This window comes from Pituophis catenifer, unplaced genomic scaffold (genome assembly GCF_029215685.1).
Source record: "Pituophis catenifer annectens isolate HBS135680 unplaced genomic scaffold, rPitCat1.0.hap2 SCAF_4, whole genome shotgun sequence".
NCBI lineage: Eukaryota > Metazoa > Chordata > Lepidosauria > Squamata > Colubridae > Pituophis > Pituophis catenifer.
The window spans coordinates 53,058,791-53,081,665 of record NW_027256884.1 but is presented as its reverse complement, the minus strand read 5'-3'; the positions used below and the strand labels follow the sequence as shown (position 1 = coordinate 53,081,665).

The 22,875-nt window shown below is 36.8% G+C and overlaps 1 protein-coding gene across 1 annotated transcript in view; it reads left to right on the top strand.

The window, feature by feature from the left end:
• MAP7D2 (MAP7 domain containing 2) overlaps positions 1–22,875 on the top strand; it is a 129,599-nt gene that overhangs the window by 47,334 nt on the left and 59,390 nt on the right. Inside the window, exons 5-7 of the mRNA XM_070943244.1 lie at positions 8,937–9,059; positions 9,639–9,787; positions 14,992–15,110. Coding sequence (XP_070799345.1) covers positions 8,937–9,059; positions 9,639–9,787; positions 14,992–15,110 — 391 coding nt within the window. The remainder of the gene's footprint in view (positions 1–8,936; positions 9,060–9,638; positions 9,788–14,991; positions 15,111–22,875) is intronic.

Sequence of the window (22,875 nt, the reverse complement as noted above, 5' to 3'; positions counted from 1 at the left end):
ATAACATAATGATTCTCCCAGCAGACAGAGGTAATGCCACAATGGTGATGAACACTTCTGACTACCAAACCAAACTATCCAACCTACTCCAAAGCCCCGCTTACAAACCTCTAAACACAGACCCCACCACCTACCTGGAAAAAACCACCAAATCCAAAATAAAAGCCTCTCCCATCAGTGAAGAGATCCAGCAAAGAATCATCCCCAGAGAGAAATCATCCAGATGCCCCAAGCTCTATGGCCTCCCCAAGATACACAAAGAAAGAACACCACTCAGACCCATAGTCAGCTCCATAAGCTCACCTCTACAGAATCTTGCCAAATTTCTTGCCAAACAAGTCCAGCCCTACGGAGAATCCATCACCTCACACGTACAAACTCATTCCACTTCATAGAAACAATAAAGAAACAAAACCTACAACCCAGTGACCTACTTGTGAGTTTTGATGTCATATCCCTCTTCACCCAAGTGCCTATTAAAGAAGCCTTGACAGCTATCCAAAACAAATACAACCCCCTAAGCACATCCTAGATCTGACCAACCCCTGTCTAACCAACACATACTTCATCCACAATGGACAAAGATACAAACAGATAGAAGGAGCACCTATGGGATCACCCCTCTCATCCGTCATTGCAAACCTATACATAGAACACTTTGAAACCAACACTTTAGATCAGCGGTTCTCAACCTGGGGGTCGCGACCCCTTTGGGGGTCGAACGGCCATTTCACAGGGGTCGCCAAAGCCCTCTCTCGCCCCCCCCACGCCTTCACTCACCCTCACCCTCTGCCTCTGTTGGATCGCCCGGTCGCTGTTCGCTTACCCCGCCCACTCCCAATCTATTGCTGCCTCCGGAGTCCCAGCTGGTGGCTAGAGGGAAAAAAAACTTTAAATTCTTGCCGTGGGGCTTCAAAGAGCTAGCTGCAAAGAGGTAAATTCCTGGAGCAAATTTTTTCCCCCTAGCTATGCTGAAAAGAGAAAGCGAAAGCAGGGTCTTTGGTGCAACGTGACAAAATGAGGCAGAGAGATTTCTTTTTCTTTTTCCTCACCAAAAAAGGTAGGTACAAAACTGCAAACAATGGGAAATTTAGGGCAAGAGGAGGTTCAAGATTTTAAAACATAAAAGAAAAAAAGCTCTATTTAACTAGGGAATTGTAATAATTGAGATACTATTAATTGTATATTGTGTTGAAAGCAGAAATGGTTAAGTTGTGGTTTGGAGGAATATATGGGGGAAATTATTTGGTTTATTATTATTGGTAAATATAATTAATTGATTTGTAAGAAATTGGATTGCATGGAAATAATTGGAATATTCATGTTCATATTGATAAATATACAAAAAAGATAGTTATATAACTAATTGATTTATATTAAAATGTTGAATTTGTATTAAAAAACTGTATTACATAATTAACCAATGTGAGGATGGATATAAAAATAGATGACAATGGGAAGGGGTATAATATAGAATAGAAGGGAAAAATTGAATTTGATTAAGATTAGAGATGAGGATGAAGGGTAATATTGGTTTTTTTAAAAAAATAGATGAGGAATAAATATGGTAAAAAGGAAATATAGAAATTGAATTGAAATGACTAAATACTGTGTTGGAAGAAATATCCACATCTGCTCCAAGTGGGGAAAAAGACACTGGAAACATGGAGACTGCTTGGAAAGATGTTTTAATGGTGGACAGGATCACGTGGCTTGATGGGGCCCATTGTGTTAGTTTCTGTTGCTATTGTGTTGCAAATGTCCTTTGACAAAGGATTGACTTTCTGCCTCTGGCCCATTAACAAAGGGTGGGGGGCAGGAAGGTGGGAGCTGCTTTGTCTGTAAAATATGCTTCTCCATTTCTCATCCAGGGAAATATAATATTCTGCCTTTTTAATATTTCCGAAAATATTTCATTCTTCTAGGAAAGGGGTGGGTGCTAACCTCCTACAACTGTTTAAATTTGTGGACCGGCCAAATACTCTGTTCAAAGAAAATACGTTGTATGTTTGTATGTGTGTTTCTAATTATTACTATTTATTCCTATTTGTTCTCTTTTATTCTTTAAAGTTTAACAATTCATTCTTTATCTTAATATCTTTATATTTGTTTGGGGTTGGCTTTCTTCCCTTTCCTCTTTTTTATTGTACAGCAATCTTTCTCCTCAAACCTACCACCTCTGTCTTTTCTTTTTTACTTACTTTCTCTTCCCCACCTCTTCTTCTTCTCCCTACTTCCTCTTTCTCCTTCTCCTCCTCTCTTCCTCCCTCTCTTACCTTCACTCCTATTCTAATTTCCCTTCCCTTCCTTCATCCCTCTCTATTGCTGTATCCTTTTATGCATATGGACTACTCAGAGGGCTGAAAAAGTTATTTTTGACTGGTCCTCGCACTTTTGACCAGTCCTCGAACTTACAACTGTCCTCACAATTTATGTTTTTGCCCTATCTTGTCACCATGGTGAAGAGAAGCAGTTGTGAAATGAGTGACATGGTTGTTAAGAATGGTACAATGGGCATAAATGATGACCAGTCATAACTGCGAAGACCGGTCAAAAGTGCGAGGACCTGTCAGAAATCACATTTTTCAGCCCTCTGGGTAGTCCTTTTGTGCACAGGGACTACTCAGAGGGCTGAAAAAGTTATTTTTGACTGGTCCTCACACTTTTGACCAGTCCTCGAATTTACGACTGTCCTCACATTTTACGTTTTTTGCCCTATCTTATACCATGTTGAAGAGAAGCAGTTGTGAAATGAGTGACATGGTTGTTAAGAATGCTGCACAGGCATAAATGTGAGGATGGTTATAAGTGTGAGGACCAGTCAAAAGTGCGAGGACCTGTCAGAAATGACTTTTTTCAGCCCTCTGAGTAGTCCCTATACACATAGCCATGGCCACCCGGTCACATGACCAGCTAGCCACGCCCACCCAGTCAAATGACCTCCAAGCCACGCTCACAAAATAAGCCACGCCCACAGAACCGGTAGTAAAAGAAATTTAGAACCCACCCCTGGTTGGGGGTCACCACAACATGAGGAACTGTATTAAAGGGTCGCGGCATTAGGAAGGTTGAGAACCACTGCTTTAGATAAATCTGAACACAAACCCAAACTCTGGCTCAGATATGTAGATGACACTTTCATAATTTGGCCACACGGAAAGAAAAAACTGGACAACTTCCTCACACATCTCAGCAACCTACACCCCAAAATACAATTTACTGTGGAAATAGAAGCTAACAACCAACTCCCCTTTCTGGATGTCCTAGTCTACAGAAAACCCGATGGCTCCCTAGGACACACCATCTACTGGAAAAAAACACACACAAATCGTTACTTAAACGCTCAATCACATCACCACCCTGCACAGATCAACTCCGTAGCTAAGACTCTCATCTCCAGAACCAAAGGCCTAGCCAACAAAGACACCTGAAAACTGAATTACGCACACTCACAAACATATTAATCTCTAACAGAGTCCAAAGAAACACAATCACCAACCTAATCCAAAGGGAGACACCCCCCAAGAACTGAGACACAGAACAGTACAACGGCATCGCCCTCCTCCCTTACATCAAAGGCACCACATATAAAATCAGCAAAATTCTCCACAAACACAATATCAGGACAACCTTCTGCCCTGACCAAAAAATAGCCAACATCTTAAGAAACCCCAAAGACAAGATCCAGCTAGAAAACTAAGGAGTCTATGAAATACCATGCAAAATCTGCCCAGCCACATACATTGGAGAAACCAATAGGAGAATAAAGGCACGCATCGCAGAACACAAGAACGCAGTCAGAAAAGAAGAAAAAACTTCCTCCCTTTTCCAGCACCTTAAAACAACAGGACATGAAATTGATTTTGAAGGAACCAAATTAATCTCCAAAACTGAACACTTCAACAAGAGAATAATTATGGAAGCCATCGAAATAGAGAAACACCCCCATAACATGAATAAACGTGACGATACCTCCCGCCTACCAGACATCTGGAAACTAGCCCTAGTCAACAAACGAGCCCCAGCCACAAACATTGACACCAGACCCAGGATAACACATGATGCCACCACCAATCATCCTCACCAGATTCAAACCCAATCCCATCCCATAGATGAAATACAACCACAGTCCAGGGGCCGGACCACGACGGCATCGCCAGCTGTTGCACCCCCCACCCCCTATCCCCACACAAAGCAAACTAACACACGCCATGAGCATGTGACAAGATCTCAGACTCGGAGGCAAACCAAAGCCTGGGATGTTGCATCACAGCCATCTGCTCAAGACAATACATCACAGAACTCAGGATGTTACAACACTAAAGGTAAGGATGTTACAACACAGCCAACTACCCAAGATGTTGCAGCACAGGACTCAGGATGTCACAACACTAGAGCTCAGGTTGCTACCATACAACCCATTACCCAGGTCGTTACAACACAAAAGACTAATGGGCACACAGCTGCGACCTCGACCACACAGAATGTTACGAAACAACCAACTAATCTGCAAACATCAACTCCATCAACTAATCAAGATGTAACAACACAGCCAACCAACTCACTTACAACAAGAAAGCCAGCACTCCACGCCTCCCCACCAATATTTATAGAGAGACGGCATCTCCGATCACGCTTTGCTCGCATAAGCACGAAGCTTTAGTCAAAACCTTGGTTACGTAGGGAAAACCTGGCTAGAAGAACACACATAAACCCTACGAAGAAGTAAGAAAATAGATACTATACCTTTACAGGGAGGATACATAAGATGTGGGTGTGGTTTACTGATGAAAGCAAACAAGCTGGAAATAGATCTATATAAGTCTCCCACCTAGCAGGAAGAACTTGCTGGCTGCTAGAAAGGAAAAAAGCCCAGAATCGAGTGGATGTGATTCTACTGAGTTAGGGCTGCAGAAAAACCTTGGTTACGTAGGAAAAACCTGGCTAGAAGAAAAAAAAAACATATATATATATATTCATAGAAAAACGTCAGTTACGTTCACACAGTTTGCCCATAAGCAAATATATATATTTATATATATATTCATAGAAAAACGTCAGTTACGTTCACACAGTTTGCCCATAAGCACCAAACCGAGAACTTTAGCCAGAAGATGACGAATGTGATTTCGTCGAAACGTCGCTACTACCCTTTTAGGGATATATTTACAATTACACGGGAAGAAACCCGAGATATTAACTGTACACACATATACCTGTGAAAACTTACATAAACAAATATCACACCTCTACGGGGAGGAGATGTATAAACTTACCAGATCTTATGAGAAGTTAGAGATAAAAAGAACTCAAATACTGTGTGATTTAACATTTTTATGTCACTGTCGTGACCAAAATATAATACCTACTTGCTTTAAATTGAAATTCCATACCTACACAACATCTATCCAACTCATTCTGAGAAAAACTGAAATGGCATTACTTAGAAATGAAATTCATAGCAAAAGATTCCTATTGGATCAAGTAAACAAAGATCTGTTAACTTTATACTTGAAGATAAGCAATATTATTCACCCCATATTATGGGACAAAATAAAACAGCTTACCATCTGGAGATCTGAAATAGAAAACACTCATAAAACTTACAGACATTTAAAGAAACTTAAAAAATTAGAACATAAAAAACCTCCAACCATAGCACAGAATCATTTAAAACAAGTGGTATACAATGTTTCCAATAGGGAACTGACAACAGCAGAAACAAATGTCTTAGCAAAGGGCTTTAACTTTGCAGTGGCACCTAAAAAAATCCCTATAGAAACCATCATATGTGAAGTTGAAACCAGCTTAAAGAAACTCAGTGCTGATGATGCTGATAAAGTTAGACATGATGTCACCAACATTTTACGCACTAGTAAACCACCTAAAAGCAACTTATCAAAAGAAGAACAAAAAGCACTACAAGTTTTAAAAAACAATAATAGCATAATGATATTACCAGCAGATAAAGGCAATGCAACGGTAGTAATGAACACAGTAGACTATGAAAAGAAACTGTCTAACTTACTTCAAGATGCCACATATAAACCCATAAACACAGACCCAACAACATATCTAGAAAAAACCACGAGGATAAAGATAACATCAAGTACTATAAGTAAAGAAATCCAACAAACAATTATCCCCAGAGAAAAGTCATCAAAATGTCCAAAACTGTATGGTCTCCCAAAAATACACAAAGATGGAATACCTCTTAGACCCATAGTAAGTTCCATAAGCTCACCGTTACAAAATCTAGCCAAATACCTAGCAAAACATCTACAACCTTATGCAGAATCTGCTGCTTCATATGTACAGAACTCATACCATTTCATACAAATAATGAAAAAGCAACACATAAAAGAAAATGACTTACTTGTAAGCTTCGATGTTGTATCACTATTCACGCAAATACCTGTCAAAGAAGCCCTGTCATCAATTAAAAACAAATATCAACTACCAAAACATATCACAGATTTAACAGAACATTGTTTATCCAACACATATTTCATACACAGAGGACAGAGATATAAACAAATAGAAGGTGCACCAATGGATCACCATTATCACCTGTTATTGCTAATCTTTTCATGGAAGAATTCGAAACCAATGCCTTAGAAAAAACTGTTAACAAGCCAAAATTGTGGCTTAGATATGTTGATGACACTTTTGTGATCTGGCCGCATGGAAGAGATAAACTGGAAAACTTCTTAGTATATTTGAACAGCCTCCATCCCAAAATAAAGTTCACCATGGAGATAGAATCAGAAAATCAGTTGCCTTTCCTTGATGTATTAATTTATAAAAAATCTGATGGCACCTTAGGACATACCATCTATAAAAAGAAGACACATACAAACCGTTATCTCAACGCTAAATCACATCACCATCCAGCACAAATAAACTCTGTTGCCAAAACATTAACCACAAGAACTAAACGTCTGGCTGATGAAGCACATTTACAAACAGAATTATATACATTAACGAACATACTGACATCAAATGGGTTCTGTAGAAATAAAATCATCAGTATGATCCAGCATGTAACACCCAGACAGAAGAGAAATCAACAAGAGGAACAAAACAATGGGAAAGCCATCTTGCCCTATATAAAAGGAACAACGGATAAAATTAGCAAAATACTACATAGACACAACATCAAAACCATATTTTGCACAGATAGAAAGATATCGTCTATTCTGAGAAACCCTAAAGACAAAATAGAATTAGAAGATCAAGGCATATACGAAATCCCGTGTGCTTCCTGCCCCTCAACATATATTGGATAGACCAACAGAAGAATGAGTGTGCGCATCGAGGAACATAAAAATTCAGTACAAAAGAAAGAACACACATCATCATTAGTACAACACATAAATGCCACAGGACATAATATTAATTTTAATAACACAAAAACAGTTGCAAAAATAGAACATCTCAATGGCAGAATAATCAGGGAGGCCATTGAAATAGAGAAAAGACCATATTGTATGAATAAACGTGATGACACTTCCCGTCTGCCTACTATTTGGAAACCTGCTCTCATAGACAAACGAATCTTAACACAAAATCTAAACCATAGATCAAAGATTCATCATAATGCCTGTGTTGCCACCATTTCCAGCATAACTTATCCATTAACCCACAACCAAGCATCAGCACTTCCACCCAATCAAAATACAGCTACGTCATCAGCCAATCAGAATACAACGGCACTGTTGACCAATCAGAATGCACCTTTGCCTCTTTTCATAGAAAAACGTCAATTACGTTCACACAGTTTGCCCATAAGCACCAAACCGAGAACTTTAGCCAGAAGATGACGAATGTGATTTCGTCGAAACGTCGCTACTACCCTTTTAGGAATATGTTTACAATTACACGGGAAGAAACCCGAGATATTAACTGTACACATACACACACACACATATATATATATATATATATACACATACACATACATACATATATATATATATACATACATACATACATACATACACACATACATATATATATATATATATCATACTTGCTGTTACCAGGCCAATGGCAACATTTACAAAGAAGAATTCTGTAGATTTTGAGACCACTAATAAAAAATGGCAGAATATAAAAATTGAACAAAACATAACTTGAATATTTTGTACTAAATAAGCAGATTCTTAAATTTGAATTTAAAGCCCAAACTTGGTACTACAGTGGTTTAAAGCACCCTGTTATTAACACAGCTGCCTGCAATTTACTGCTGGTTCGAATCTCTCCAAGGCTCAAGGTTGACTCAGCCTTCCATCCTTTCTAAGGTAGGTTAAATGAGGACCCAGTTTGTGGGGGCAATAAGCTGACTTTGTATAAATATACAAAAGTATGAAGGCTATTGCTTAACGCACTGTAAGCCGCCCTGAGTCTCCGGAGAAGGGCGGCATATAAATCAAATTAAAAAAACAAAAAACAAAAAAAAAATAGCTCTCTCATGCTCCTTCCTGATCACCTTAGAATATCACACGAGTATATCGATCAATATATAGACTCAAATTTCAAATATCAAAGATGATAGAAGATTTAATGTAGGTAAGAACAATATTAGGCTGACCATAAAATTATACTTTTGATTATTGCTTCATAAATTCAATTCAGGAAGAAACTAAGAATCCTTTTTAATAATAATGTGTTTTGCCATTTTATGTCTAATTCTAATAGATGCTAATACAGTAATTTAATATATGTATTTGATTGACCAAGATCTAACATGGGTTACACAATGAAAAGTTGTTTGTGGAAGAATTAAATCAAAGGTTTTGAACTTTAAACTATGTTTAGCTTTATTTTTTGTTGTAATTGTTTATTTCTTTTGTATATCTTTTTTGTTTTTATGTTTAGTTGCACATTTAAAAAATTGTTATTTTTTATTTTTTTCATTTGGTCCCATCCTTCAGCTCATCGCATGCACTTTAGTCCAATGGAAACTTTTATCATTTCTCGACTATTGACTCCCACACAAGCTTCTTTAGCCAGAAACAGAAGTACTTTAATGCTTTCTGAGAGGTATACTGATTCAGGTAAAGCTAATATCTTCAGGAATATTTTAGCTACTTAAAACAAATTTTCCCATAAAATAGTAAATTTAAAGAGTCTAGAAAATTATTCATAAAATACACAGGGAGTTCAAAATACATAGGATTCACCATGTTAACACTAAATGAAGGACTTAAAATGATTCATCTAGCCAGTGAAATTTTCATAATTAAAATTATACTGGGGATAATATATCTGTTTTCAATCTTATATGTCTATTCATTTTTTTAGGTTGTTATATTATATGTGTATCTGACTTTTCTAACCCATAGCAGTCATTTATTAGAAAATGAAGAATTTTGAATGTCCCAATCTTAAGAATTTTGAATGTCCCAATCTTATTTGCAATCTTACTTGCAAATAAAGTGCTTATATGCTTCATGTTAAATTTCTTGAGCAAAAATGTTATGGCTGTTTAAAATGGGAAGACAATTCATTAATGTTTTGGGAAAGTATGTGTTTGGTTGTTTCTAATAAAATGGGGCTGTTTCTTTCCTTTTTTTCTTCTTGCTTTCTTTGTCTATGTCTCCTAATGAACTTGCTATTGTACTATAACTCTTTAGTATTCCATATCTGTCCTCGTGTAGCACCAGCCAGATCTCTTAAAACTTCTTACAAGCCTTCCCCCACTCGAAGTGTGGAGAAAAAGAAAGCAGCATCTGCTTCCATGTCAGATTCAGTGAAGGAAGCAAGTACAAGTGAAGTCTCACAGGTAGGTTTGGAAATTACTAACTCACATCTTTTTTTAAAATAAACTTATATGTTGGTTTATATTTTGCTTCCCCAGGATAAAGATACAAATACAAATCTCTGCTTTCTTTTCTTCTGACTTGCACTATCAAAGATGTTAAGAAAGAAACCTTATATTAAGCATTCTTGCATTTGAAATGAACTGTTAGTATTTTGGGGGTTTTGCTTTGTTTAATTATTGTTCACTAGATATTTAGACATTCATAAAAATGAAAAGCTTCTGATTATTATGCTGCATAAGGGTATCCTATTTAGCTTGGCTATTTATTATCAGATACGGTTAAATACAGGGGTGAAATGCTCCCAGTTCGGACCGGCTCGGGTGAGTAGGTAGCAATGGCGGCAGGCAGTTCGGAGAACCGGTAGCAAAAATCCCTGCCCCCACCCCCCATGCCCAGCTGAGCCACGCGATCATCAGAGCCTTTTTTTTCTTTTAAATGACTCTTGACGATCCAAGCTCTGACAATCCCAGCTGAGTTGCCTGCTAATCAGGCAACTCAGCTTGGATCGCCAGAGCCACGTAAAAGGAAAAACTTTTTTCCTTTTAAATGGCTCTGACCATCCAAGCTCTGACGACCCCAGCTGCATTGCCTGCTAATCAGTAGCAAAAATCCCTCCCCCTCCCCCTCTCAGCTTGCTTACCTTAGCTGCTGCTCGCAACACCTTGCTGTAATCGCTGCAATCCATTGCATCAGCAAGCAACTGAATCTGGCCTGCCTGCAATCAAGCAGGCAGGGAGTTGTGGACTTCAACTCCCAGAATTCCTCAGCCAGCAAAGCAAAGCTGGCTGAGGAATTCTGGGAGTTGAAGTCTACAAGTCTTAAAGTTGCCAAGGTTGGAGACCCCTGTTCTATTGGGTAAGTTTTTTCCCCTTTGGGAGCTTTAAAAAAATAGTTAATTGGGGTTTTTTTTAGTTGTTCTTTTTTTAGACCTAGCCATTTAAAGTTTAGAAAGTTTTAAATTTAGCTGCTTTTATATAAAAATAAAAATAAATTAAAATAATATTTGTGCAGCTTTCTGAGATTTAGTGTGTTTCTGTAGTGTTTCACTCTAACTACCCAAACACGCAAAATCTCACAAAGCTGTACATGGAATTTTGTGTGTGAAAGTTGGTTTTTTGGGCTTTTTGTGGCTGTATGAGGTTCCTGCTTGTTGCAGGGGCCATTTTGGGTCTAGCTGCTTTTACATTGTGGGCGAGCCAGTTGTGTTGTGTTGTGTTTTGTAGGTTAAAAAAGGGCAAAGAAGTGACATTGACTTGGCCACGCCCACCTGACCAACAAGCCATGCCCTCCCAGTCACCTTACCACCAAGCCCCACCCACTAATTAAGCCATGCCCACAGAACCAGTAGCAAAAATTTTTAGATTTCACCCTGGTTAAATATCATTTTATCCCATCATTTTCTCTTTTTTTTTCACCCTCCTCTTTCCTTCAAGGTACTAAACTTTTTAAAAACACGCACACAAAAGCACTTTTTTAAAAAAATCAAAACTTTCTAATACATCTTATTTTTTGACTTCTTAATATGCAGGCTTTAAACTTCAATATTGCATTTAGCTCTCTCCCTCCAAACTACCCTTATAGAATATTTTTTTTCTTTTATAAACATCCTTTTTAACATACAGAGTTTTTCTTTAAACTGATACATCATTTTCTTTAACTTTCTCTTAATACAGGTACTCTCAAATACAGTTTCAAGAGCTTTTGCCTACTTTAAGAGTTACTTAAGCTTTATATAATATGTAAAAAAAATACAGTTTCAAATTTTGGGTTAAATCTTTCTTTCAGTTGCACATATCAAGCAGAAGAAAATGCATCTTGATTCCAGTTAACTCATTAAGTTTAAGTCACTCCTTCCAGCTTATCTTAATGGAGTAAAATCTTTTTCTTTTCTGGAAGTATTAAAGACTTGTAGGCCTTTCTTTTTATCAAAAAATCCTCAATCTTGTTAATGTCCTTAAAGAAAAAGGCCCAAATTTGTCTTTTTTCTCGACACTCTTCTTTTAGTTGTGTTGAGAGGTTTGCATTTCAACCATAGTAAGGAAGGTGAAAGTGAAAGTTAATATCCGGTTCTTCCAAAATTCTGCATTTTCAGCTACTTGTGAAGTTGCCTCTGCAGTTTGGTAACATTTCCACATGTTTGCATCTCAGAAATACTTTGAGAGGATTTTTTTATCATCAGAGAACAAGTGGTCAACAAATTGGTGTATTTTATTTAGAGACCTTTCAAATATATCTCTAATACTTTGGTCCACCATCTTGGCTTCCTCTTTTAGTCATAATCAGAAGATTTTAGCCACCCACAGCTAAGAAGATCAAGCTAGCAGTTGCTACAATAGTAAATTAAAATCATGGCTTCAATCTTTATCTTTTTCCATCAGCTTTTTTTTTTCACAGCACACTTCTTTATTTGGCTTGCCTTAGCTTCCTTGTTCTTTAAAAAGAAATCCCACAAATGGCGTGGGTCTTCAAAAAGGTATAGCAGGCTGTTGCTGGAAAGAGCCTCTTTTAAGTTGATTTAAGATAGAATAATAATAGTTGAAGGTGATTAAGAAAAGGAAGGCATAACTTACCGTCCATTTGAAAGGTGAATTTCCAAATGACTACTTCTTCAACCCCCAAACAGATTTCAGCCCCTCACCTCCCAGCTTTTGGCATGCAGACAGCTTTGGAGTTCATCTCCAAAACTGCCGACTTATAGCTGTATTGAAGGGTTCCGAGGGGAAGTTCTTCGTCACACCCTGGCCTGGTGGGTCATAAAAGCTGATGGGATACCAGTCCCTTCAGTTAGAAGGCAGAAGAGCAACACCCAGGGAAAAATCCTTTGGAGATCTCTCCCTGGGTGTATGTTCAGTTAGTCATATTCCCAGGTAGAGGTTTCAATTGAATATTGATCTTTAAAATCCTCTTTATCAAAGTGTGCATTTGTATCCATTTTTTTAGCTTTTTTGCAAATCTACCAAGTATGATAAAATGTCACAAAACCACAAGCTCTAAAATAAAACCATGTACCATGCAAAGAACCCACATCCATTCTAGTCCAAGGCTAGGCTAGAAATTAGATTTTAAGGAAATATTTTGAACAAGTTCAGAGCTAGATAAATTTCTGGGAGAGAGTATTCTTCCACAGGGCAGGCACTGTAACAGAAAACATGTTTCTTAAGTCTCATCAAATAGCATTGTTTAAGAGATGGGACCTGAAGCACACCAACTCTGTCTGATCATACAGGATAAGTAAAAACTATGGAAGACAAAATGGCTCATATAACAAGACCCTATGAACAATTTTTTTAGGTAATAATGCAGATATTGAACTGTACCCAGAAGCTTACTAGGATTCAGTGCAGCTCATGAAGCAGTAGTTTTACTTGGACTGGTATGCCCATAGCTGCCAATATTGCTTTATTCTGGACCAGCTGCAACTTCCAATTGCTTTCCAAGGGCAACTCCATGTAGAACCACATTGGTTTAATGTAAGGTTTGTAAATAGCCATCTTGAAAGTTTTACTTAAAGGCAAGATGAGTGTGAGTAATTTTAATTACTCAAGATGAGCTGTGAATAATTTGCATTTAATTTTCATAATAGTTCAAAGGAATCATCAAGTCCAGTCTCCTAACCATTTATTGAGGCAACCCAGAATCTAATGATAGCCTTAACATAGATCTGCTTAGCCATTAATGGAAAACTGGATAAATTGCAATGAACAAAAAGGAAGAAAATGTGCTCCTATTTTTTTTTCTTTCTGTTCTTCCCTTGGTTTGTACATCTAAGACATTAAACCACTGTTTATATTGAGCAAAAGAGGCAGCAAAATACTTTGACCCCTCTCATCTTTCTCTAAGTTGGAAATTGTTAGGCATGGGAGTTGTACTGTACTGGCAGCAGGTCTCTACTAGAAAATGGCCTTGCATATGATAATTCTTTTCCACTTGTTGGACTACTTGATTCATCATTTGGGCTAACTGGTTCATTTGAAGTGCTACTTAATTCTGATACTGTGACAACTATTGCAAATCTCACATAATCAAAAGTAAGTACCTTGAAAACCAGATTGGTTCCTTATCAAAATAACAATGTGGAAATCATCCCTACTATTCAAAAGAGAGAAATATCATTGCTTCATTTGAGTAGGAGAAAGAAGTACAAATTCAAATGTTGGTTTCACTATAAACAGGACTTGTATTTGATGCGCAGCAGTTATGCTTACTTACAGTAAATTTATTTAAGTTTTTTAATCTTTGGAAACTATTCTTTAAGGAATTTTTTCTAATTAGTCAAGAAAAGCCGACAAATATTGGAGCAAGAAACTGGTAGTTTAGTGAGCTGTCTGTGGAATTGTTGAAGTGTTGTAGTCATTATGTAGATCCTTCTCTAGCTGTTTTTTCTGAAGTGATAATGGTAAGGAATGAAAACTGAACTGTAAGGATTCTGGAACTGAGTGTCTTCTGGCAGTTCACACTTGGCTTGACTTGGCACTCACTGATGTGGCTTGGTTTGATTAAAATCTGTATAGCAATTAAGAATGAAGACACAATACATGATTGCCCATTGGGAGTATAAAGGACGTTCAGGCAGTGGTGAAATCCAAATTTTTTTACTACCGGTTCTGTGGCTTGGTGGGTGTGGTGTGGCTTGGTGGGTGTGCCTTGGTGGGCATGGCAGGGGAAGGATACTGCAAAATCCCCATTCCTTCCCCACCCCTGGGAAAAGGATATTGCAAAATCTCCATATCCACCCCACTCTGGGGCCAGCCAGAGGTGGTATTTGCCAGTTCTCTGAACTTCTCAAAATTCCCGTACTGGTTCTCTGAACTATTCAAAATTTCCACTACTGGTTCTCCAGAACCTGTCAGAACCTGCTGGATTTCACCCTGCTTTTAGGTATTTAAATTTAAGGTTTCTTCCCTCTCAATTAACGGATGCTTGAATGATCTTGCAGGCTTGATTTTGTTACTATACGCACAAAGGAAAGTAAGATAAAAAGTTCTTAAAGCTCAGAGTTTGGATAGTGAATATACAAATTTCAAACTTGTGTGATATTTTCTTATGCAAAAGGCAGGTCTATGTGCATATATTTAAACAGGAATCTATATATGTATTTGCATCTACATATACATACTGAATTATTGTTTTTCTCAGATTATCAAATTATATTATCTTTTTTAAGAATGAGAAGAAAAAGAAACAATCAACAACACCTGGCACATCTGGTTTTGGGTCTCCTTTTAAAAAATATGACTCTGCAGCAGCTGTATCTAAACAATCCGCTTCACCCACAACTCCAAAGTAAGAATGTTTTGCAAATTCTCATTGTCCACTGAATAAGCTTAAATGTACGTAGTTTTTATTTTAGTGTGTTGTTTTTATCATGCAGAGTAAAACATATTTTTCTCTGCAGAAATGATTTGCATTCTTGTTGCCCAAGTTTATGTTTAATAGATTTATACTGAGAAAATAGCAGCAGTATTAAGCAGATACAGGTGCTATTTTTAGTTTTGGCTCTACAAATGCAAGCCAAACTATATGAGGTAACTCCTAGAGCTTGCCAGTGAGAATGTCCTGACTATCAAAAGTATTCAGTCATCTTGCTTAACAAGAGTCTTCCAAACCATTCCACCTGATACAAGTCAAATTTTCCTTCTTCAAAATGACATTGGTGGTACCAATTATATTTAAAATAATGCCTTCTTTTATTTTCTTCTTCTGTCCATGATTGCTTTAGCTAATCTCTCAACCTTGCCCTTTTCTCCCAAAATGTGAAATTATTGATTACTTTCTCATCATCTTGTGTCCTTGCTGACATGTATACTCATGACTGAGACCATGCTGTTAAGTGAGCATAATATCCTAATTTTGTAGGACAGCATTAGCCTTATTGGCCCTATTATAAAGGACTATTACAAAAAATGTAACTCAATGTTTTCATCTCAGTGTGCTTTCCTCCCTTAGTAAGCCTGTTTATATGTAATTTCATCAGAGAGCTGGTAGCTTGTTAACTTGCTCGTGATTTTGTTTGAATGCATACTGCAAAATATACAAGGTAGGTGTGTCAATGTGTAAAGGCAAAGGAGTAGAGAAGTTAGGTTTAGAGCTAAATTTCACAGGAGACAGATGTCAATTTTGTCAACAACTAAGACTTCCTCTCCTTCAAGGTGCAGTAAGTAAAAAAGATACATCATCAGAAGAGAAATATAAGCACTGAAATTAAACTACAATGGGGATAATGTGGAATTGCATCTGAATAGACAGAAGACAATCACCTCTATTAATGGCATCTTTCAACTATAGGATTCTTACTTGTATTGTGTTAATAGATCCTTAACTTAAATTCAAAGGTGGCACATGGCTGTGGTTAAAGTGAAGAAAGGAAAGTGGTGGAAATAATATGGGAAAGGTAAAGAAGATTCGTTTCTTTAATTCAAGGACACAGCAGTGGTCCACTCTTGTTCCTGATTTTCCTGTGCTGTTTTCCTCCTTCCCCTTTAGCTATTATCACAGATAACATTGCATTTTTCCCATTCTCTACATTCCAGAACATGCCTGCTTGGACCAAACCTAGGTGTTCGGGATCTGTACCAAACACCTGAAGTGGTTATTGTGTGCACAGGTTTCTTCCCTAATTATGTTTATAATTATATTACTGCAACTTGCCATTATAAGAAGATAACTTTGAATTATGCTATATTGTATTGAAGAGACTACATAGTAGCATAATTGTGTAGATGTGAAATTAGCCTTAAAGAGTAAAAATACATGGTTTTTTGACATTTATAGATACCACACAGATATCACTTGGAATTCCCTTTAATTATAGTTTCAGAACTGATTTGCAGAGCTGACCATGGTGCTTCAATTAGAAAATGACCTATTCAGGACTTCCGCCGGTGACGCCAGCGTGACAGGGACTAAGGGGACAGCGCTCCGTTCCCTAAATTCCAATTTTCAATCTGGGAGCCACTTTTTTGGCACTATTGACCACGAAGAGGTCAATAGATTAAAGGGGAAATCCTGAGGACCTTGGAGGTGACAGCAGTCGCCCCAAAGGTTCAGGGAAAACCCCTTAATTCCGACCGAAAAAAACCCAGCCCTCCCTGGGCTGGCCGGAACGCTGACTGCCGTCTCAGATATGGAAGCGAAGATCGAATAAAGACATCACCAAATTAACAAAGAACAAGACTGTGAAAGGTACATACATACATTGATGCAAGTATAATTAAGAGAGAGACTCCAAACAGATCGGCGAGGCTGAGCCATAAGGAAGCGGCAAAGTGAAAGTAAACAGAGCGAATCAGCGAGACCAACCAGAGGGTGACTAAGCAGAGCTGACAGACAACAGATTTAAGGTGGATTTAAAGAGATACTGGAGAGTTGTGGATCGAATATCAAATATATCATTACAAAATTGACTGGGGCTTGGATTTGGAATTGGCAAGGACTAATTGATTTGCGAAGGAACACAAGATCGAGTGTTGGATTTATTATAAATGGAAGTGGAGCTGAGGTGAGAGAGACAGAGAACAGAGAACAGATAGTAATTAACGTTGAGAGCGATCGGAAGGAACTTTGAGACTTTGTATCAACGGCAAAGAGACAACATTCTAAAAGATACTGCAGTTTTGGAGTTATAGTAGTAATATCCTTGGGAGATACACGGAAGATTTTGATAAAAATCACAGGACGAACTGCTTGAATGATGCAACATTGAGTGTGGATTGCAACGTTTATAATCCAGGAACTAAATATAACGCTTAAGACTTAATTCAATCAAACCTTTTCTAACTTGTTTTAAATTTCTCTATTTGCAATACATAATACTTTAATTTATAGTATAATAAGAGTATAATAAGAGTATATAGTATAATATAGTATATAAAAGTATAATAGTATATTATAGTATAATAGTATATTATACAGAAGATTACAGTATATATAACATATAGTTTTGAAATGTTTTAAGTTGAAGCTTAAAATATAGAATTTAAGCAAAGTAAGAGGAAGTGGAATATAAATTAAGAAAGTAATTTGATTGAAACATAGATTTTGAAGAATAATAATATTATAACAAATAGTTTACTTGTACCTTCTTCGTATTTCTTTGATTGCTTTTGTGCTATAATTTAGCATTAGATAAAGTGATTGATATATTATTCTATTATCGTATTTATAATTAATTATATTATTTAAGTGAGGAATTGAGGTTGGTAAGAGTTAATAGAATTAATAGAGTTAATAGAGATATAATTAAGAATTTAATAGAATTAAATAAGGTTAATAGAATATTGAAATAGAATATTTAATATAGTAATTGAAAATGACCTGCTGAAACGTCGTATTTTTTCCCTACTCCCTGTTAAAGACTAAATCAATCCCTTATATAACGATATTAGCCAAATTTGAGGAACTAGAGTGGATTTGAAATTGGAATAACAGAAATTGGCTCCTGCTACTAACAGAAGAGAAATTCCATTATACAATATAGACTGTGAATGAAAATTTGGGAATTGCTAAACCAGAGAATCAAGATGACAACTACCAGCCCATCCGCAATGACTAAAACTAGTAAAAGAATAGTCACCAGCCAAACATCGTCTATTGCATCACCTGCACAACAGAAAACGATAGATACAATGTTATTGGCAGAAAAAGAGAAAACTCCCCAATCAGTTAACATCCAAAATATACACTCAATACTAGCAACGATACAAGAGGGGATAAACAGAACACAGGAATCAATTGCCAATAACCATCAAGAAAGCAAGGAAAACCATGAAAAATTGAAGTTGGATGTAACAGAAATAAAGGACAACCTAAAAAAAATGGACGATAAAATGGAGAAAATTCAGCAAAACATCGCCAAGAATGAACAATGAATTCAAAACATTGAAGTAAAGAAGGAGCAAGCAGAGAAGAAACTGGAGGATCTAGAAAGTGACCAGATAACAACAAATAAAGAACTGGAAAACTCAATTTCATTCTTAGAGATGGAAAAGGCGTCATTTTATTTAAGATTTCAAAATATCGTGGAAACCAAAGAAGATCTTAGAGACTTGATGGTGGGAATTCTAGCGGAGGCGACCCAAAAGAATAAGGAAGAAATAAATTCGGAAATTGATGAAGTCTATAGGGTATTTACCAATTATGCCCGAAGGAATAAGTTACCTAAAGAGATCCACATTCGGTTTGCAAGAAAATCTGTGAAAGAGGAAATATACAAAATAATGAGAGAGGAACCAGTTACCTATAAGGGCAAAGAAATAATTACACTAAAACAAATACCAAGAAGAATAAGAGAAACAAGAAAAAATTACAGCTTTTTGACAACAGAATTAAATAACCACAAAATAATGTTCCGCTGGTTAACACCTGAGGGAATTCTTGTATCTTGGCAAGACAAAAAACATAGATTTGATACGCTACAGAAGGCGCAACAGTTTTTTGACAGCAATTTCGTCTTAGAAGAGGAACAAGAATCCGAAACACAGCGAGAATCTGCAAATCAGGAGGACCATTTGGAAGAAGTTCAGCGGGAAGGAAGAACAAGGGGAGAGAAAGAAAGGATGGAAAGAGAGGGGCAAGGGAAAAATACAAACTACTGGAAAAAACACTAGGAAACTCAGGACAACAAGGAGATAGAAGATTGGTATGGAGAAAGAAATAAGATTAATATCAATAAACATAAATGGCCTCAACACTCCATCTAAGAGATCACACACATTCAGGAATTTACAAAAATTGAATATGGACATTATCACACTACAAGAAGTTCATATCAAGAATCAACAACGTAGATTATTAGAAAATAAACATCTAGGAACACTTTACACAGCATTATCTGAACAAAAAAAGAAAGGTATAGCAATGTATATTCAAAACCATATACAAGCAAAGCAAATATACCCTGATGAGGAGGGCAGGACACTGATGGTCGAAATCAAAACAGGAACAAAATTTTTTTTACTAGTGTCACTCTATGCACTGAACGGAACGCAAAGAGATTACTTCAAAAGGATCCACAATAGAATCAAAGAACTGGACTACTCAAACATATGTCTCATTGGAGACTACAATGCAATTGTAAATACAGAGAAAGACTATCGGACCAGCAAACGAAATAAATCTAGGAAGAAAGTACTCCCGGAGACATTCTACGATATGGCACAAGAGTTTCAATTAAAGGACGCCTGGAGGGAAATTAACTACGATAAACTACAATTTACATTCTACTCAAACCCGCACCAATCGTGGTCCAGAATTGACATGGCCTGGATGACAGCAGAACTTAGAACAGACATCAAAAAAATAGAAATAGCAACTAATACATGGGCAGACCACAGCCCAATTGAAATAATATGGAAGGGCCACCAACCGAGGAGAAGATGGGTGATGGTTAGAGACCTTATGAATGATAAGCAATATGTGGAAATGATCCAAAAGGAACTGAAATTATTTTTCCAAATAAACATTAAAGAATACACCAGTCTGCAAAACTTATGGGACACAACTAAGGCATACATCAGAGGCCTAACAATTGCCTATACCGCACAAAAGAACAAAGATAAACAACGAATAAAACAAAGCTTATTGACAACATTACAACAATATGAATTAGATCTACAGGAACATCCGCATAACCAAGAAACCAAAGAGAAAATAAACCTTATAAGACACCAATTGAATTTGAGCACAACAGCAGAGATAGCAAGGAAAATAAAAATAACCAAACAAAATCAATTTGAGCACGCAAATAAAACTGGACGGTGGTTAGCTTACAAATTGAAGACAGAAAAAGAAAAGAAGATAATAATGCAATTAAAAGACAAGGACGGATGTTTATACCAGAATAATGAAGATAAAAAACGAATTGCAAAGGAATTCTTCCAAAACTTATACGCAGAAGAAGAAATTCGAGAGAAGGATACGAGAGAATACTTAAATAAACAAAAAATACAGGAATTAAAACAAGATCACATCGAATTACTGAACAGACCGATTTCTATGTTAGAATTAATAGAAACAAGGAAGAAACAAAAAAAACAATAAGACACCGGGAACAGACGGCATACCAGCGGAGTTCTACAAGACTTTCCAACAATCGCTAGATGGTATCCTACTACAAGTATTCAACGACACACTTTTGGAAGCTGAAACCCCACATTCATGGAACGAGACAATAATTACATTAATCCCAAAACAAGATTCGGACCCCACTGAAATCAAAAATTACAGACCAATCTCCCTCCTCAACGTAGATTACAAACTATATACATCCATCATAACATAGAGACTGAAAACCTTTATCAAATATTATATACATCCCGACCAAAATGGCTTCATTCCCGGACGACAAATCCAAAATAACACAAGAACAATTATGGACACCCTTGAATTCTATGAGCAAAGACCAGACAAACAACTAGCCTTAATCTTCCTGGACGCTCAAAAAGCGTTTGATAACCTTAATTGGACATTTCTCATTGCACAACTGGAAAAGATGAAATTTGGAGAAAGATTTGTAAAGATGATTAAAAGGATATACAGTACCCAAACTGCAAAAATATTAATTAATGGTGAGACAACAGGACAATTTGATATAAAAAGAGGGGTAAGACAAGGATGCCCCCTATCCCCCATATTGTTTATATTAACTTTGGAAATACTATTAGAAGAAATCAGAAAGGATACAGAAATAACGGGATTAAAAATAAAAAATCAGGAATACAAATTGCAAGCCTTCGCCGATGACATAGTACTTATATTAGAAAAACCACTACAATCGGGATTAAGTCTACTAACTAAAATACAGCAATATGGAGAAGTGGCAGGTTTGAAAATCAATAAATAAAAAACTAAAATTTTAACAAAGAATCTCACCAAACACCAAGAAAAAGAGTTGGAAAATATGCTAGGAATGCAAACAACAAAAAAGGTCAAATACCTAGGGGTATGGCTTACCAACAAAATATTGACGCTGAAGGAAGATAATTATACTAAACTGGCTAAACAAGTAGAAAAAGACTTGGAAAAGTGGACAAAACTCCAGTTATCTTTTTTAGGTAAAATTGCCACTATCAAAATGAATATTCTACCAAGAGTGCTGTACCTATTCAGGGTGATTCCAGTAAACCCGGGCAGAACATACTTTAAAGATTTGGACAGGATGATACTAAAATACATATGGCAGAAAAAAAAGGCAAGAATCAAATTAAAGCATTTACAGGATAAACGAGATAGAGGAGGAATGGGACTTCCCGATTGGCAGATTTATTACAAAGCGTCAGTATTAACATGGATAAAGGATTGGATTGAATTGAAAAATAGACGAACATTAACATTGGAAGGTTTCGACTTGACAAAGGGATGGCATGCATACTTATGGGAAGACAAACCCACAAAACAAGAACAATTCCGTAGACACATTGTGAGAAATACCCTGATCAAAACCTGGAACGAAATCAGAAAGATTCACTATGATAAGATACCACGTTGGATCTCTACAATGGAAGCACAAATCTACCCAAATTCAATGGACCCAAATAAAATGAAAACATATCAGGATCTTTTAAATGAAGAAGGAAAACTAAAAACAATAGAACAACTAAGAACTCAAGGGCTTGAAATGGATTGGTGGCCATACTTACAATTACAATCCAGACACAAAACAGATATGGAGAAATTTGGAATCCAAAAAGAACTAAACCAACTGGATAAAATCTTGTTGGGCCCCAATGAGAAATTAATAACAAAAATCTATAATTTCTTACTGGCATATAAATTAGAGGAGGAGATATTCGAGGAAAATATGATTACGTGGGCGATGAACTTTGGATACCCTATAGAATTAAACAAATGGGAAAAACTATGGAAAATTAACAGTAAATTAACCTTATCAGTACCGTACAAAGAAAATATTTACAAGATGTTTTATAGATGGCATCTCCCACCGGCACGAATCTCCAAAATGTTCCCCAATACATCTTCACTCTGCTAGAAATGCAAAGCACAAAAAGGGACATACTACCACATGTAGTGGTCATGTCCCAAAGCCAAACAA